Raw genomic sequence first — 18,701 nt, forward strand, 5'->3', positions numbered from 1 at the left:
TTGTAGGAATTAGGATATTGCTAATCTTGGCTTAGATTGATGTAATTTGATAGGGCTGCCTATATTTTGAATTAACTAAACTTAATTTATGGTGATGTAACCTAAGTACACTATCCTACCCCCCAACCCCTCCCCAATTCCCATAAAACTGTTCTTTTGAAATGGGGTTTTGGAAAGGATGCCCTCCTTTTATATGTGGCATTTTGATTGAAGTTGAATGAAAAATTTGAATTTTGAGAAATTTGAATGAAAAACAAATTTCCCACCTATTTGTATGCTGCCAGAAATTTGGGTTGGAAATTTCCACTAAAAAGCAAAAAGTACAAGTGGTCCTAAAATGTCAAATAAGGGACCACATGTATTCCCTCCATATTACTCCCTTAATTACTTACCCTTACTTTTTCTTATCAACCCCTTAAAAATTTTGCCTCGGCCTCCTCAATCACCCCGAAGTTGCAACTAATGTGGACCAGAGGTAGTATAAAAGTTCTTTTAAGGGATAGGGAAGAAAAGGCAAAATAAATAAATAAATAAATAAATAAAAATTACGCTACACATGTGGTTAAAAAAGAGGGTTTAAATGACACACATGTAATTCGCATGCATTAATGAAGGTATATATATTGTTAGGGATGTAGTTGACATAACACTATTCATAAGTATTTAGTTATACTTTAAAAATGGTAAGGGTTTCCTCCAATAGTGCAGCAAAAAGTTATGTCGTAACTCATAAGTATTTAAATAAAAAATTTAAAATAATTTCTTTCTGATTCATTACTTTCAATGTCTCATTTTGTAAGAATTTTTTCTTTTTATAATTATGTTGCTAGAAGATTAATTACTATGGTATTATTTGGCAAATTATTTCAATATTATAGTATAACTTCTCATATGAAAAATGAAGAGAAAATATAGCAAATTATAAAAGAAACAAAGAATGAAAGGTGAAAATATTAATTAAAAAGTACTGTAAAAAATTTGCGTCAAAAAAAAAGTAATGTAAAAAATTAATTACAATTATGCTTAAACAAAGATTCGATCCGTTCACCTTGGGCGCCTAAAAAAGTTCAATAAGAATGATATCAAACGACCTAAGCTAAGGAGCATTTACTATTAGAGTTAAATTAAATCAAGTACTTATATATAACTTCTCAACAAAAAATAAAGTACTTATATACAACCTCCGTTTCGTATTAGTTGCAACTTTGGAATATCATATATCTTACAAATAATACCCCAAAGTTGCAACTAATACGAAACGGAGTTAGTATAAAGAGTAGAAGTGCCAGCTTATACAGCATACTAACCCATGAATTTGGGCCGTGGAGGCCAGGCCTCCAACCCCCAGGCCTGTTCCCGATATTTTATGGGCCCTAGGCAAAGTAAGATAAAAGGGCTTATAAAATAATTTGTGGTTAAGTGTTTCCTCTGTTCTTAAATACTTGCTTTATATCTCCTAAGATGGACACGTATGTTGATACTAATCTTTGATCAATAATATTTGTAATTATCAATAATTAGAAATTCTAACAATTGAAAATTAATAATTTATTCATTAAAACTATTTCAACAACTAGTCACAAACCAATAATTTTCTTATGTATAAATCACAGACATTAGTTAAAGTTGGACAAATGTATAATGCAAAAAGTAAAAATGGAGTAATTATTTAAAAAAGTAAGGAATATAATATATTTTTTATTTAAAAAGTGCTCCATTTCTCTTGGACACATATGCCAAAACAAATCTTAAGTATATATATTATGACAATTAAAGACTAAAAATATATTCAATGTTACGATTCCAATAAGTACCTACAAAACTGTAATTTTCACTTATTAAAAAATAGAGAAAGTAATATTTATATGTAATACACATTTAATTTAATTTTACAACTAGGTAGTTAGTTTGTTGTCGAAAAATGTAGAATTATAATAATTGTATTGTACTTAATAGCTATAATCTCAATGTACAACAACCCAAAAAATGAAAAAACCTTTTAATATTGCAATGAGAAATAAAATCTATAACCCATATAAAAGTTCAAGAGGGAATCACTGTAGCTTAGTAACAGTGTTCCCTTATGAACAGTGAAATCTGGTGTTATTACTCCTTTGCCCTCAAATTCAATGTACTGCCCAGTCTGCCCTTGCTTGGTTTGACTTGATTTACTTGCATGGATGGATTTCCGTTTTTGCTTGCGGAGGTGGATTTGCTGAAACCTTGCTGTACTTTCTGCCAGCTAAGATGGTAATTTGGTTTGCTTTTTAATAATTTTTTATTATATGTCTTTTTAAAAAATTTGTTTAGAGGTGAAAAGGGATGACATGTGTGATTGTTAGATTGATTTGTGCTGTACTTTGGTGATGCTACTGTAATTTGGAATTAGGAGTAGGTGATTGAGGATTGAGTTTCTCCGTCGTACAGTACTGTTCTATGCTTGATTACTTAGGTCGGTGTTCATCAGCTTCACAAATGTTGCCCACTCTTAAGACATCATATATATATATATATATATATATATATATATATATATATATATACATGCACATTCATTCGTGTGGGGTGCGTCCATGTGTGTGCTATTTCCTCTGTAAGTCTATTTTTGGTATGTTGTTCTTATTCTTAGTATTGTTGTTTCCTGTATTATACTTACTGTAATTGTTGATCTGTTTCTGTGTTTTGTTTGTTGTATTGTAATTTGTTCGTTGTCAATTGATGTTGCATGCATCCTTACTGTTTGTTGCATTTGGCTCTATATAAATTATATAAATTATCTGTCAGAGTGCTTAGTTGTGGTTTTTTGGGTTTTTTTTTTGTATAGTGCTTTGACATACCATTGTTGCTTTTCAAGTGTGAATTGGTTAACTTTACTGTCTATAAATTTATGTTTTAATGGGTTGCATTCTATATTGTGCTCTGCAATTGAAGTGTGTTTTTGCTGTTAATTCCTTATTTTTTGTTGGTTGTTTGGGTTGTATGGTGATTGAAGATGCAATTGTGTCTTATTTCAGCGCACCTTTGTATGAATATATACTGTTTTTGGGTGTTTTTGGGTTTATCATTGCACATTTTGCATATATAATATAATTAGGCTATGTTTTTTGGGGGTGTACTCATTATTTATGTGTCAGTTTCAGGAGACATATCAAGTGCTGGTTTGTTGCTTCTTTGCAAGGCTTTTGCTGTTCAATGGTATGTATCTTTGCAATCCTTTCTTGTGTGTCTTGCTCTGGGTATGCATGTTGTTGTTATGATTTTGTTTTTGGGTTGGCTTCTTATTTGATGAGGGTGTGGTCTTTGGTGTGTACGGGTGTCATCAGGCAGGGTATATTGTTTGTATATTCTGTTTGGTTCATTCTGCTTTTTTGGGGCTGTTAGTGGTGGGTCTTATTGTTGTTTGAGTGTTGGTTAGCAGTGTTCAGGTGTGTGAATGTGGGTTATTGTGTTGGTGAGATGATGGGATACGAGGTTTCATATTGTTCAAACAAAGAGGTTTAATGTCTGGTAATTGGTAGTTGCCATTATATAGATTATACTATTTGACATGCCTTGTGAATAAGGGAGTTATGTCGTTAAGCAGGATGATTATGCTTTAGCCTTGCGTTTTGGCTGTAGTGGTTGTCATGGTTTCAGTAGTTATGGATTTGTTGCTGGGGAAGTGTCCTTTCTTGCCTTTGTGTCCGCGATTCCAATCTAAATCTGGTTACTACCGTTACAGGTTATGGCTGCCCGGCCTAACAAGGTTTTCATTCCTTTTGAGCCTTTACTGAAAAAGATCACTGATTGGCTTCAGTTTCCATCACCGGTTTATGGATTCATAGATAGTGCTAGGAATAATGCTTGGGTGCAAGTTGTGCGATCAAGCAGTGGAGCACGCTTAACGTTCTTTGGTGGTGATGCAACCACAGTTCAAGAATCCCGTGAGAGGGCGGCTCAAAAGGCTGTGAAAAAACTGATATTTCTGTTTGGTGTTAAGGTATCTGATTTTACATACGATCAGATAAGATTGCATCAATTGTGTCTGAAACTATTCAGGAATAAATGTGCTGAGCTATTGCAAGAGAAGGGCAAATCCTCTGGACAAGTTGCAGGGGAGAGTGCTGGACATACCCTGCTTGGTAGTGGTGTTCATGTTTCCATTGATTATGCACAAGTATTAGTGATTGTTGTGCGAAAAACTGGTGCATCTGTGACAGTTATAGAAACTACTTGGGTGGAAGGTCATGGCTTTGTTTCGTGGGTTATGGTTAGTTGTCCACGTAGTAGTAATGGGATGGAGTGCATTTTTAGTGAGTTCAGTCCTTTGGCAAGTGTTGCAGAACAAAGGGTTGCAAAGAAGGCTGTGTTTTACTTGGCTTGTAAGTACAATCTGGAGATAGTTGATGCTAATTATGGGGCTACAGCAAAGTTGAGCAGGGAGTGTTATTTGATGAGGGAAAAGTATTTAGTATTAAAAGGACATCTTCAGAGTTTGGAGCAGCCTCCTGTTGTTGCAGACTCTGTGGTACAAGAGGAGAATGTGTCTCGATCTGGTAAGGAATTACAAATTCCTGTCAGCAACACAGCCTCTGCTACTCCTGCTAAGCGAAAAAAACTGCTGCAGATGGCTCATGAAGAGGAAATAGGGGTAGGTACTTCAGATCAGGCAGCGTGTTGCTTGCTGGAATTGGGTCGGTTGTTTAGTAATGCTTAGACTGGTCACTTAGTGCTCGTCGGCTGTAAGGGGGTTGATGTGTTTTATTTTGTGCAGTTATGTAGAATGATAGACAACATATGCTGATGTTGTTTCTGTTTTTATTTGTAGAAACAGCCAGTTCTACTAGGCTGTAAGAACTGGTTGTGTGTGCTGTAATTTTGGTATAGTTTGAGTGGCATTTTTAAATTTGCCACTGCTTTTGATGTAATGGTGTTATGAATGTAACCATCTATGGAACAAACTTTCCTTTGTATGTGTTGGTTGTAATTTTAATGACTTTAGCAATGTTTTCAATTATCTGTTTAATGTTTACAATTCTTAACATGTTGTTGTGGCATTAGAGAACAGAAAGAATGGCAGCTTAATCTTTGTGTGTTATTGCCTTGGAATTTACAAGAATATTGGCACTTATATTTTGTGATGCAAAATTTAGACAGCTTCTATACTAACATGGGAGAAAAACAAGAATGTTGGCTTGATCTAAGTGTATTATTGTCTTGTAATCTGCAGAATGTTGGCAACTGTATTATATCATGCAAAATTTAGAAAACTTTCATGACACCACGATTGATTGCCAGTATGGCATTCCGTATTTACCGAGTAAGAGTTGCAACAGAGTTAAACGAGCTCAGCAACGATTATCCCAACCAGCAGTACATGGGTAAATGCTTATATATGATTCTTGTGTATTTACTTAGTATTTTGCTCTCAAGAAATGTTTACATTAATTTATTGGATTTAAATGATTACCTATTAGTAGCCTCCACCGAGATGGCCAGTCTTCTTGTTCGCGTGTTTCACAGAGAAATCGACTATTGAATGAATTGGCAGAGGTGCATTCAGTTAGGTAAATGGCTTTGCATTGAGGTTTTTTGTTGTTTTTTTTTTGGGGGTTATAGTGTGTTGTAATGTGCATTGCCGCATGTGCAGATCTCAGTTACATTGTACTCCTGTCATTAATGGAACTGATAGACACCAACAATCTTTAAGGTATCTATCAATGAATTAGGTTTCATACATGTAAGTATAATGTGGTATGGCTGGTGCTGACATGATATGATTGGATTCAGTAATCAGCATGTAGTTGGACAGTTACCTCGAACACGTGTAACTAAGAAGAAACGTAGCATTGATGATATGGCTCGGTCACAATCAACGAGGTACATGTCCTATAAATTATTGTTAGAGGTTATCTAGGATAGACACATGGTGCTTATTAAGTTCTGTGTGTGTAGTGGTTCTGCACTAAAGAAGAAGAAATCTACTTCCAAGCTGGAGTTGCCTTGTATGTTTCTTAAGAGCTTCTTTTAATATGGCTGTTAATTCTCTAATTTTGAATTCATATATTGTGTGAGGCAATTTATTCATTTCCTGAGGTTATATTGATGCCAGTTATTCCTGCTGCTATGCTTGGCCAGCCCTTGTCAAGTGATCCACTGCAATTGCCATCTTCTATACAGTGTTTACAATGTGCTGCAAAGAAATTTGCTTTTGAGCCTGCAAAGTTTTGTTGTGGTGGGGGGGAGATTCAGATAGCGGCCAATGAATACCCTTATGAATTATCGCGGTTGTTTACATCAAAGGATGAAGATGCAGTCCACTTTAGAACTTATGCTAGGTTGTACAATAATTTGTTTGCCTTTAGTTCTATAGGTGGAAATTTTTATGCAAGCACTTACAAGGGTATATATGTGTTTAAGATGCACGGGCAGATGTATCATTTTGTTCCAGATTTGCTTCCTGACAAAGGTACTCCAAAGTATTTGCAGCTTTATTTTTATGATGGATAGAATGAGGCTAAGAACAGGTTGAAATGCTTTGAAGAGGTTCGTCAAGATGTGATTGAGATTTTAATGCGAGTTTCTGAACAGAATCCATATGCAGTGTTTTTTCGGTCTCTTAGAGATAGACCTGTAACTGTTGACACTACAATTGTCCTCAACCAGAATACAGTGTTGGATCAGCGTGTTTATAATGCACCTGCTGTAGATGATGTCACGGTCATATGGCCAGAAAATGCTTCTTCTAGCCAGAGTTTGAGTCCTCATATCTTAGTGTCTGGAAAATCTGATGTATCTCATAGAATTTATCATAACTATGGTTGTTATGATCCATTACAGTATCCTTTATTATTTCCTCGTGGAGAATGTGGTTGGACTCAGGGCTTAAAAAAGAAGTCTCACACTGGAATGAGGAACACGATACCATTGCCAGATCCAATCATGTCATGTGCTGTGCACAGTGCCGAGGACTTATTGAATGAAGAAGATAGAAGTACGTTCTTCAGTCACATTCTTTTAAAAATGACTAATATATATCATTGTTTGTTCTCTATCTATTATACTGTGAATAGTTGACTGTTCGGTTGTTATGCAGGAGCAAGTAAAAAAAATACCAGAGCTGATAAGTTTATTTCTGCAAGGGAGTATTACGCCTACAAGTTGCAAATGCGGCCTGGAAACATGATATTGCGAGCTGGTAGATGTTTTCAACAATATATAGTTGACATGTATGTGAAAATTGAAAACACTCGGCTTGATTACTTTCGAAATAACCAGCAAAGTATACGGGCTGATCTATACCAAGGTATTCTTGATTCATTAGACTATGGGGAAACTGTTGGCAGAAATGTAGGACGTAGAGTGATCTTGCCTCCAACGTTTATTGGTGGACCTCGTGATATGAAGAAGCGTTACTTAAATGCCATGGCTTTGGTTCAGCGATATGGGAAACCAGATTTATTTGTTACTATTACTTGCAATGCTAATTGGCCTGAAATAAAAGCTGAGCTAGCCCCAGGGGAAACAGCACAGGACCGGCCTGATTTAGTAGCCAGGATTTTCAGAGCAAAATTATTGCTGCTAAAGAAAGAAATACTAGGGAAACAGATTTTTGGTGAGGTTGCTGCACTGGTATATGTTGTTGAGTTCCAAAAACGAGGACTACCCCATGCTCATTTCCTGATCATATTGAAATCAGATTGGAAGATGAAATGTCCTGCTGATTATGATAAATATGTGTGTGCTGAGATACCTTCTGTGAGTAATAGTAACTTGCGACGAACAGTGCTTGCACATATGATGCATGGCCCTTGTGGTGTGTTAAATCCAGAATGTCCCTGCATGCGCAACAAGGGTGGTGTGTTGTCTTGTAAGAATAAATATCCTAAACAGTTTTCGAATGAGACAACTAATAATAGAGATGGTTATCCCATCTACCAAAGACGTGATACTGGAGAACAGGTGAAAATCCGCAACACATACCTTGATAATCAGTGGGTTATTCCATACAATCCTTATCTTTCTTCATTGTTTGATTGCCACTTGAATGTTGAGGTCTGTTCCACAATTAAAGCAGTGAAATACCTGTACAAGTATGTATACAAGGGTCATGATAGGGTTTCATTTAATATAGTGTCTGATGAGTCTGACTGTGTTGATGAAATCAAACAGTTTCAGTCAGGCAGATGGGTTTCCCCTTGTGAAGCAGCCTGGAGAATATTTAGTTTCGACATTTTTGAGATGCATCCTCCGGTTCTTCCTCTACAGGTTCATTTGCCTAATGAACAAACGGTCCATCTACATCCTCATGAAAGATTACGTGCTGTTGTTGCAAATTCTAAACGTTCTCGTACTCAACCGACTGAATTTTTTGCTGTCAATGCAGCTGTTGAAGGTGGTACAGGCTATTTATATGGCGAATTTTGTGAGCATTACAGATGGGATGCAGGGAATAAGCAATGGAAAGAAAGGGTGCTGGATCTATTTTCTGTTGGGCGTCTGGCATTTGTGTATCCTGCAGAAGGAGAACGTTTTTTTTTACGCCTGTTATTGCTCAATGTCAGGAGTCCAACTTCATTTGAAGGGCTTCGAACTGTGAATGGTCATGTATATCCAACTTTTCATGATGCAGCACTGAAGTTGGGACTAATAGAAAATGATGATGTTGCAGATTTAACATTATGTGAAGCTTCGGAGGTCCAAATGCCTGATGCATTGCGTCGTTTATTTGCAACAGTGCTTATCTTCTGTCAGACAGCTGATCCACCTGCTTTGTGGAAGAAATTCTACCCTTTTCTGTCTGAGGATTTTAGGTACAAATATGCTGACAGTTCCTTGAAGGTCCAGCATTTGACTGTTCGTTCTATCGAGGGGTACCTTGATGCCATGGGGAAATCCCTGTCAGCTTTTGGATTGGATCATTTAATTGCTCATGTTGATACTGAGATAAGACGAACAAAGGATATTGTTGATGCTCTTGATGCCCCTATTCCGCCAGAAATTCTTACATGTCGTTCTAGGTTGAATAAGGAACAACATGCTGCCTTCTCATGTATCATACAGTATGTGTTGGAGGGGAAACCAGGTGCTTTTTTCATAGATGGTCCGGGAGGAACTGGGAAAACGTTTTTATACAATGCATTGTATGCAGAGGTGAGACTCATGAACAAGATTGTGTTGCCGACAGCAACATCAGGTATTGCTGCAGCGAATATACCTTCAGGACGCACAGCTCATTCAAGATTTAAGATCCCACTTGATAGTGATGCTTCTTTGGCATGTGCTGTTCCTAAGCAGGGCAGCTTGGCAGCATTACTTAGGGAAACATCATTAATAATATGGGATGAAGCTTCAATGGCTAAGAAACAAAATATTGAGTTTTTGGATTTACTCCTGCAGGATGTATGTGATAATAAAATCATGTTTGGAGGTAAAACTGTTGTGTTTGGGGGTGATTTTAGGCAGGTTTTGCCAGTTGTTCCTCAGCGATCAATGAAGGAAGCAGTTGAGACCAGCATTGTGACTTCATACTTATGGCCTAAATTCATGCGATTCAGGTTAACAGAAAATATTAGAGCTCAGGAGGATTTACCATTTTCTGAATTCTTGCTTGCTTTAGGTAATGGCGAGCTGCAGAATTCAGAAACAGCTTATATCCAGATGCCATCCCAGGTTGCTCAGTTTTCTGAATTTGAAGACGATCTAATGTCTAATCTCATACAAGCAACCTACCCTGATATGCTGCAAGGTAACCTTGGTGCAGACAGATTTATTAATCGAGCAATCTTGACACCATTAAATGATGAAGTGGACTTGATTAATGCATTCATGATAGACAAATTTGAAGGCAGGGCTGTGACATACAAGAGTTTTGATATTATGTTAAATGATACGTGTAATATATATCCTACGGAGTTCATGAATAGTCTGTGTCCGGGAGGAATGAGCCCTCATGAGCTTGTGCTGAAGGAAAATTGTCCAGTAATTCTTCTAAGGAATCTTCTACCTTTGTCTGGTTTATGCAATGGTACCCGGCTTACTTGTAAAAGATTTTTCCCAAACGTTATCCAATGTGTCATTGCTACAGGACAGTACAAAGGAGATCATGTCTTCATACACAGAATTAGTTTAAGGCCATCTGCTTCTATGAATTATCCTTTTCAGTTTGAAAGGAAACAATTTCCCATCAAGTTAAGCTTTGCAATGACAATAAACAAGTCTCAGGGGCAGACTCTTAATCAAGTGTCTATACATCTTCCACGACCATGTTTTTCTCATGGTCAGTTATATGTTGCTTTGTCAAGGGCTAAAAAGGCAGCAGATGTTTCTGTATTTTATGCTAGGCCTCCAGACCAACAGCCACGCAACACTGTGCAAAATGTAGTGGCTTTTGAAGTGCTGAGGCTGGCAGGAATATTGCATGATAGCACCGAAGAAAGGACCTAAATGTCTGTTTTGAATGGAGCACTACAACAGGACTTTACAGTATGTTTCCTTTCATTGCTTCTGAAACTAGACGAGCATTGTACATTTAAGAAATCGGCTGGTAGTTCATAACTGTGTATTGACAGATTGTATAAATTTTGAAGCAGGGAAAATTGCGGATCTATCATCATTCACGAGTTCCTGTACTTTTCTTGTTATTATCAGAGCCTAAGTCTTCACATGTATGGATTGTATGAAGCACCAACATATATGCTTGTTCTTAAGAGGTATGTCTACTCTTGTTGGGTAATTACATATTGGCTATTGTGAATTCCTGCTAATTTATACAATGCATGGAATAGATCATTGGATTATGTAACTACATTGCTAATACATGTAATAACTGAGAATTTTAAGTGTGCTCTTTAATTTTTTCACTGTTTACATCAATGAACGTTAGTCTAATATACAATCGAGAGTACTTGCTGGTGTCTATACGATACACCTGTGGTAACAAATGGACATGTTACTGGTTGTTAACGACGGGTAAGAGCTGGGCTAGATTAAGGTTGAGTTAATAGTAGTTTTTACATGGGAAAGATTACCATTTCTATTGGACAGTTAGATTGGACCAACAAGGAAATGCTGTAAGCAGTTATAAGGATATTAGGCTTAACTGGGACAGGGCAGGCTGTAAATAACTGTCGTTATGGTGACTTAGATGGCTTAGCCATCAGTAATAAACACATTTTGAGAATAGTCAGGTGGAAAATATTTTATATTACTCTGCAACTAACTCTATGCTGATCAAACATTACTTTCTAAATTGGATCAATTCTATCCTTTTTCCCTCTGTCTTTTTGGAGTTTTCTCTCCTCAACATACAGTGCCTATTGTTACGCCTTTGAATCTAAGATTTTTAGGAACATGTTACAACAAAAATGATGGTTTCAGTGCTTAGATGTTCTTTTTATGCTCTAGGCCTTTCAATTTAATCATAACTGCAGGTGTTGTATGGCATTGAATTGCTGTTTCTTTTCTAACATTAGACACAGTGCTAACTCTTCAAATTGCATTAGCCATATAAATTCAATAAGATTAATACAATAAACGTGCTCTTATTGCTGATGCTTACAGCAACGATACAGGCCACATAGTTCACAAAACTTACTATAAATGTTATACAACCCAATTTATTAGAGAGTTTTGAACTTGAACTTAATTTTAAAGCATAACCTAACTACAGCTTAGGAGAAGACTATTTCTAGCACAATAGGATTGCTATTCTACAGGAAAACAATTCCAGTCTTTCCAAATTGTACATCTCCACTAGAAAACACTTGTGCCATCCCTTCTTTAATTCTGCTATAGATATTGCCATTGATCTTATAACATATCTCTACAGTCGTATCCCATGTCCTGTTGACATGCCGAACTTGAATCACTGTCTGTGCATCAACTTCAGAAAACACTTGATTACCAAACGTCGCTGGAATATTCTGCACATATTTGTGGGCAAATTTAGTATAGCATACTTTAGAAATGCACATACAGTTCATATGATGTAATCAATGAGTAAAATCTACAAACCAGGTAATCTCTTTGCAGACATGCTGGTGTGAATACAAATGGGAACCACAGGCTATCTCCAATTCCCAAACGATCTAAAAAATTAACCGTAGCAGGGTCTGTTCCCCTATTTGGTATATTACTTTGTAGAGGTTCACGAGAACCAAACCTTTCTGCCATTGATGATGAAAAGATTCGTACATAAAACTTCCTGCCTCCGCCATAATAGACTATAAGAGTTTCACCTTCATGAATTTGGTTGTCATTAACAAAAAATTCCCACCCAAAATCTAAGCACATGTATTGTCTGTTTTGCTCTGTGATTTTAAGCAACTGAGTGGTCCACACTCGCCTATTGCTCCCTCGAATGACTTCTACTGGACTGTGCACACTGGTTAGCAAAGTATTCCAGTTTCCTTGTAATTCCTACAGCACATGTTCCACATATCAAACAAAAAAAAACAAAGACATGCAGCATAAAACAGAACAATAAAAATAATATATGTGCTGAATTAGTTGCTACACAAGGCATCATAACATGGCACAAATAGAACATTAATCAAGCATTTGTATAATCTATATGAATTTCTGGTGTGTACCAGCTCTTGCACATGTTCAGCTTTGAAAAAAACCCAAAAGCATGGCAAGTTCTTGTAAAAACTCATTTCTCCTGTAAAGAAGCAACTAATTAGTACATGATATCAAATAATGAATTTAAAGCATGCACATGGTGCATACATATATGTACAAATAATGACAGTTCAACCTGAAAAAAGCTACAGATACTGGATGTCAAGCACTTATACTAAAATCTACTCTTAATCAAGTGCACCTACAGACTGCCTTTATATAAGTCTGCTTGGTAATAATTATATAGAGTGAAGAGACATCACTGTGTTATGCAGATACTCTAAAAAGTATGACTTATCAGTAAGGACATATTACAGTAGCTTATCAAGAAAACTGTCCCAACCTTTGTATCTGGTACAATTTCTTAGGCAAGTTAATGAGAAACTATAGGTTAAACTACTTTATAGAAATTTCAGAGAAATGTTTAATGCCAGTGCTTATACTTTCAGATTACCATAACGTTTATTGACTACATTCAATGCTGAATGTTTTTCAGTTTTTTCCCTTCTATGTTCATTCAATCAAGTGGTTACAATGAATGTTTACCAAGGATAATTAATATCTAAGGTATTACAAGTCTAAGTTTGAAGATGGATGATTGGTGGAATTTAAAATTCTCAATAGGTTATCACATTTGCTTGCTGAGAAATGTATCCATGTTTTCTGGATTTTCCAGTCAATACATAGAATTTAGCTTATGCTTTGAATTTTGGTAATCTTTTCTATTTTACAGTGTGTATACTTACCTGGTTCAATTCATATAATGCCATTAATCTACATGTAAAGTTACATATAGAATTCTATACACTGTGTTCTTATTATAATCAATGCATTAACCATGCATCCAATGGACACACAATAACTAAAATATTCTTAACTTATGAATTGCTATGACTGTGCTGTATAAAAGTAAGTTTAACATTATTTAGTTTCAGTGATTAGTGAAATCAGGCAAACCAGTGACGAAAGCATCTAAACTGCAATGGTATTGAATACTGAATAACCTTGACCTTATCGTATGCAGTCCACCATAATAACAAAGCTACATTTACCTTTCTTGTTGGAATTGCCATGAATTTGTTATCATTATTAATCTTTTCACACTGGAAAAGCACAATCTGAGAATTATAAATTCCTGATACGATAAAGGTTAATCATCAATCCTATTAGTAAAACTTCTCGGCAGGAAACTATCCAAACACAGCGGGTAATAATTCCTTACGCGCTTGAAAAATTCAAGAGTTATTCAAGTTCGTGTTAATATTCATCTTTCAAGAATATTAATATTTCATACTAGATTATTAGCTGTATTGTTCTATGTAATTAGCCAAACCAAACATTAATTAGACAAACTATATGCAAACTGATAAACAGATATGACATTATAACATAAATTGTGCTTTTACAAAAAGCATTATTTCCAGAGATTACATGAAATTCAATTATAAATAATTAAGTTGTAGATGAACATCAAACATAATAACCTTCCCCTTTCTAAGCTTAAGCACAGCTCCTTCGTTAATTTGCACTTCATAATAATCAATCAATTTATCAACACCTTTCCTAATAAAACACTTCACGATTTTATTTTCAGAAATCTGAACCTTCAACTCTGCCTCAAAACTTGTATCATAAAGATGCAAAAGAACCTTAGCCGTATCTGTGACATTTTGAAAATGTTTTCGAGCAAACTCTACCGGGACATTCTACATCAAAAAACCAAAAAATCAAAAAAAAAGATGAGTCATGCCCAAAAAAAACCACAAAAAAAAAAAATTTCTTCGTCTAAATAAATCAGCACAAATACACATACTATAATTCCTTGTGAATGATACGATTCAGAGAATATAAATTGAAAATTTCGACCTCCCAATCTTGCTGAAATAGTATTTGCCCAAGAATTTGCTTCAACCATCAATGTTGAACGGCCTTCAATCAAAGGCTTTCGACCACGTTTACTCCTAACGTTACTACCTATATTTGCCATATGTATGAATTCACTAAGACAAAAGAAAAAAATATCATTCCAAATCTTAATTTATAGCCAATAATTCAACTGTATTTACTAATTCTACAATAAGTCAAACATGCACTTAATTACGACTACAAGTTTTCTAATAACAATTGACTTAATAAATAGCTTAGACCACACCTCTCATGCCTTTTCCATTTACTTTTCCTCACAAGTTACACAGAAATACCAAACATAACTTCACCATAATTTACATTACACCAACAATAATATTTCAGTCAAAGCAACAAATACATTCATAACAGCCATTTTGAAATATAAAATGAAATATAATTACCAAGAAATCAAAATCTAATTACTACCGATGAACTAACACAAAATTGAGAGGGCACCTACGTGAACATTTTTCGAAAAAAAGGCCATATAGTGATTTTGTTAATTAGCAGATAATTTGTTATGGTACTGCAGCCTGTCTTCATTGCACATTTGCTTATTCAAAGGGCACTACTCTGCATTATTTCGTACTCCATGCCTTGTTTAATACATGAACATTAATTTTACAGGAATTGAATATTATACAGATGAAATACATGGTTGTCTTTCTTACATAAGTGCTGGGCATTAGCTAGCCAATTTTCGACACCATGTAATGATTACCTTACACATTTATTATCTCATATTCTGCTATTTCAGATACTACATATTGATGCTAATATGGCAGCCTAGCTTATAACCAAAACAGAAGTTTTACAGGCCAAGCTATGCTGGTCCAAGCAACACTTCAAACAAGAGAGGAAAACCTGTTCGATAAACCACTAAAGCGCCTAAACCAGCTACAGCAGACACGTGTTCATAGAACGCATTCACACCATTACATAGTACACATGATATGATACTGCCCCTTCTCCGAACTATTTTTAACTCAGCACACCACTGATCTCTTTTGTGCCGGAGAAGAACAGCTGTGCAAGGATCTGCTGTCCAGAAATGCATTGTAGCAAATGGCACAGGAACAACCTTTCAGAGACATAATTTACAGACAGCCAGTAGTCAGATGTTTTCTCATGCTAATATGCTTTTGCAAGTGTCGGTAAAATAAATGTATATATACAGTTTGCAGACAGTGAAACTTACAATGATTCCTTGGAAAATGGCCCGAGGATTAACCACATATGGAAATGATGGATATGAACATTCTTGTTCCATTAACCTTAGATGATTTTCCATTTCTGCAGGAGACAATGGAAGCCTCCTTCGAGCAACTCTGGTTTGTGTAACTGGTCTACCAAGATTGGTTTTATCATGACCATCGTATGAAAAAATTTCAGTATGGAATGTTCTTCTACCTTTGTAATACATTATCAAGGTATCTCCAACTTCAATATCATTATCTGAAATGAATTCTCTCCAGCCTCCTTCAACATACATTCCAGTGATCATATTTCCGGACTTGGTTCTTCTAATAACAATATCCCATGCTGGTCCATCACAACCGCGGAACATCTTAGCTGCTCCACATTGATTGTATAGGATATGATAAAAATAAACAGGAATTTCCTAAATCACAGCAAAACCACCATTAGTTAACAATAATATCATAAGTCTATGTATGTGTGTATGTATAGTGTATGTGTGTGTATGTATATGTGTGAATTATTTCTCAAAAAGAACTGGACTATGTACTTACTGCCATGTCTTTGTGCTCTTCTTCAATTCTTAGTATCCATTTCATGATAGCATTAGTATCAGCCTAACAACATATGAAGCTAGCAAATTAGTTAAAAAGAAGCAAAACCTTCGGTAACACATAATTGCAAATAATAGACCTAACAAGATTATCACAAACTGTACTTACCATCTCTACCACAGCCAGACACTTTGAGCAAATACTAGAAATTGTGTCTTTACATTAGCCTGGATATGTAGTTCTTTATATAATGGGTGATGTCCTTACTAAGAATCTAACTATTAACTGTAGCCATGTGAAATGCATTATATCTTGATATCTACGGAATATATTATGTGAGATGCGTGTCATTGATAAATCAATATCAACAAAAATATATATTGTACGAGTTACACCATGCGCTAGACCCTACATATTGATCTCAATGAATAAGTACAATATAATGCATGGTGGATAAAAATGAAATAGTAAACTTGGTTATTTAGTGCACCTTAAGAAGCAAATATCGTATCAAAGTATTGTTATCGGCTAATTTAGTGATGAGAGTATTCGAAATGTAGAGTAACGTATGTCTACCTTTTAAATTTTCCCTATGGTCTAAAGTACTTTCAAAACCCTCAAATTTGCAATTACATGTAATGAACAAGGTCAATGCTTTTTAGAAGTGATAATGGTTATAGCAGTAGTTTTACTGTATCATGGTCCTTTAAATGAGCATTGCACAAAGCAAATTTTTGGTTATTAACAAAGGAGTTTCATATGCCAATGTCAAGACGCAGCTATGACAACACAACAAAAAAAAAGGAAAAATACTTCCTTTATTATTGTAGATAGGATAATAATATCGGTTACCATAATTAATTTAGTAACGGGTTTTCCTTCTACATAATCCTCGAACTTTTAGAATAAAACATAAATTAGTTTACTATAGAGGTACATATTATACACGCATTATTATCGTCCTTGCCTAAAGTACTATATTTATTATATGGAAACAAATATTAATACATAAACATGTATTTAAGGTTGTCCATTAAATCTATGAGTTATAACCACATTATTGAATGAATGAGTCCTAATAGATTGGCCCATTTTAGTGAGTCGAAAGATGTTAGCCAATTCCACATCGAATTGTAACTAATCGTTAATACTTTAAATCTCCTATGAATAATAAGCAACGATGCACAAATTAGTGTGTATAACCTTTTAAAATCAAGTAGAAACAATTTCCTTATACTAAAAGAAAGAAGTACAACCAGTTACCATATTAAAAACATTTAAAGTACTTAAATAAAACCAATACATTGTACTCTTTGATAGAATACCACACAAAATATTTTACTCCTTTTAAAAAGATGAGTGCATTTTTTAATATTAAAATCTTTACAACCACTTAGGAGCATCATTCATAGAACTTTATAGATATTTTATGTTATTATATTATTTATATGTTGTACCATCTCCTTAAAATATGAAGACTAAATCTTTGCAAACCATGCTTTTGACTGATTGTACTTGACATTACTTATGCAAGTAGATAACTTTCTTTTGCTTTTCTACTGACTTGACAAACGCACCACCAAAGATAGTTTGATAGGGTAGGCAGTAAATAACTAGGTATATCATGCAAACAAGCAAATAATGCAGGACTTTGTAGATTACAAGAACAAGAAATTATAATTAACAAATACTTCCATTGTACTTTACAACTGTTCTGCTAAATTCTAAGTATGGTCTTCACTGTTCGGACCTTTGATGTATGGCAGTGTTGTTCAACTGATTGCTTAGTGCTGCCTCTAATTCTTGATTATAAATAGCAGCCTCACTTCTTCCCAAAAATCACCTTTCCAACCTTGGAATCTCACCTTTTTCCACCTAAGGTATGCCTATCTCTAACACTTTGAAAGCTAGAATTGCATGAATCTTTTAATATTATTGCTATCCTGCATGTTTAATTCGACCATTAACTTATTAAATTCATGCATCTGTAAAATAACTTGATATAAATGCATGCTATGTTAAAGAATTAGCTTACAATGTATTATAGTTTCTGTTTTGTAATAACTACAAATGTCTGATTGTTTGGTGCCTTGATTTATAGTTTCTTGTTGTATACTTTTAAATTAGCTAAGATTATGTCCATATAATGTTTTTACAGAAAGCATAAGTTCCTTTTAATAGATTCCACCTATTAAATACTGCAGCTTGAATTTCTGGAAATGTTAGCTACATTTACATTTAATACTATGTTCAGACAATAGAGAATATTCCAGTACTAGGAATCCTGTGCACGAAAACAGAACAGATATCAGATTGTGTTGTATAAAAATAATTGTTTGTATTTTAAAAATGAATTATAACATTTGTGTGAAAATATAATGGTCGTTCTGCATGTGGAAGCTATCTGCATCAAACAATATGAACCTGCTACGAAAATTA

At 35.0% G+C, this 18,701-nt stretch overlaps 1 protein-coding gene across 1 annotated transcript; it reads left to right on the plus strand.

Moving 5' to 3' along the window:
- Window positions 1-6,552: 6,552 nt before the first annotated feature.
- LOC145600624 (uncharacterized) lies at window positions 6,553-10,425 on the plus strand. Its single transcript, XM_081656508.1, has 2 exons — window positions 6,553-6,973; window positions 7,076-10,425. The coding sequence occupies exons 1-2, from the start codon at window positions 6,553-6,555 to the stop codon at window positions 10,423-10,425; spliced, it is 3,771 nt and encodes a 1,256-aa protein (XP_081512634.1).
- Window positions 10,426-18,701: the final 8,276 nt, after the last annotated feature.

The sequence above is a fragment of the Chenopodium album genome, chromosome 21 (genome assembly GCF_948465745.1).
Source record: "Chenopodium album chromosome 21, dcCheAlbu1.1, whole genome shotgun sequence".
In the NCBI taxonomy this organism is placed as follows: Eukaryota; Viridiplantae; Streptophyta; class Magnoliopsida; order Caryophyllales; family Amaranthaceae; genus Chenopodium; species Chenopodium album.

What these genes read in the sequence shown, in the direction of transcription:
- LOC145600624 (XM_081656508.1), top strand. Translation starts at nt 6,553, where the DNA reads ATGCGAGTTTCTGAACAGAATCCATATGCAGTGTTTTTTCGGTCTCTT. An exon ending in ATTGAATGAAGAAGATAGAA is followed by an intron (nt 6,974 to 7,075) that starts GTACGTTCTTCA and finishes GTTGTTATGCAG; the next exon opens with GAGCAAGTAAAAAAAATACC.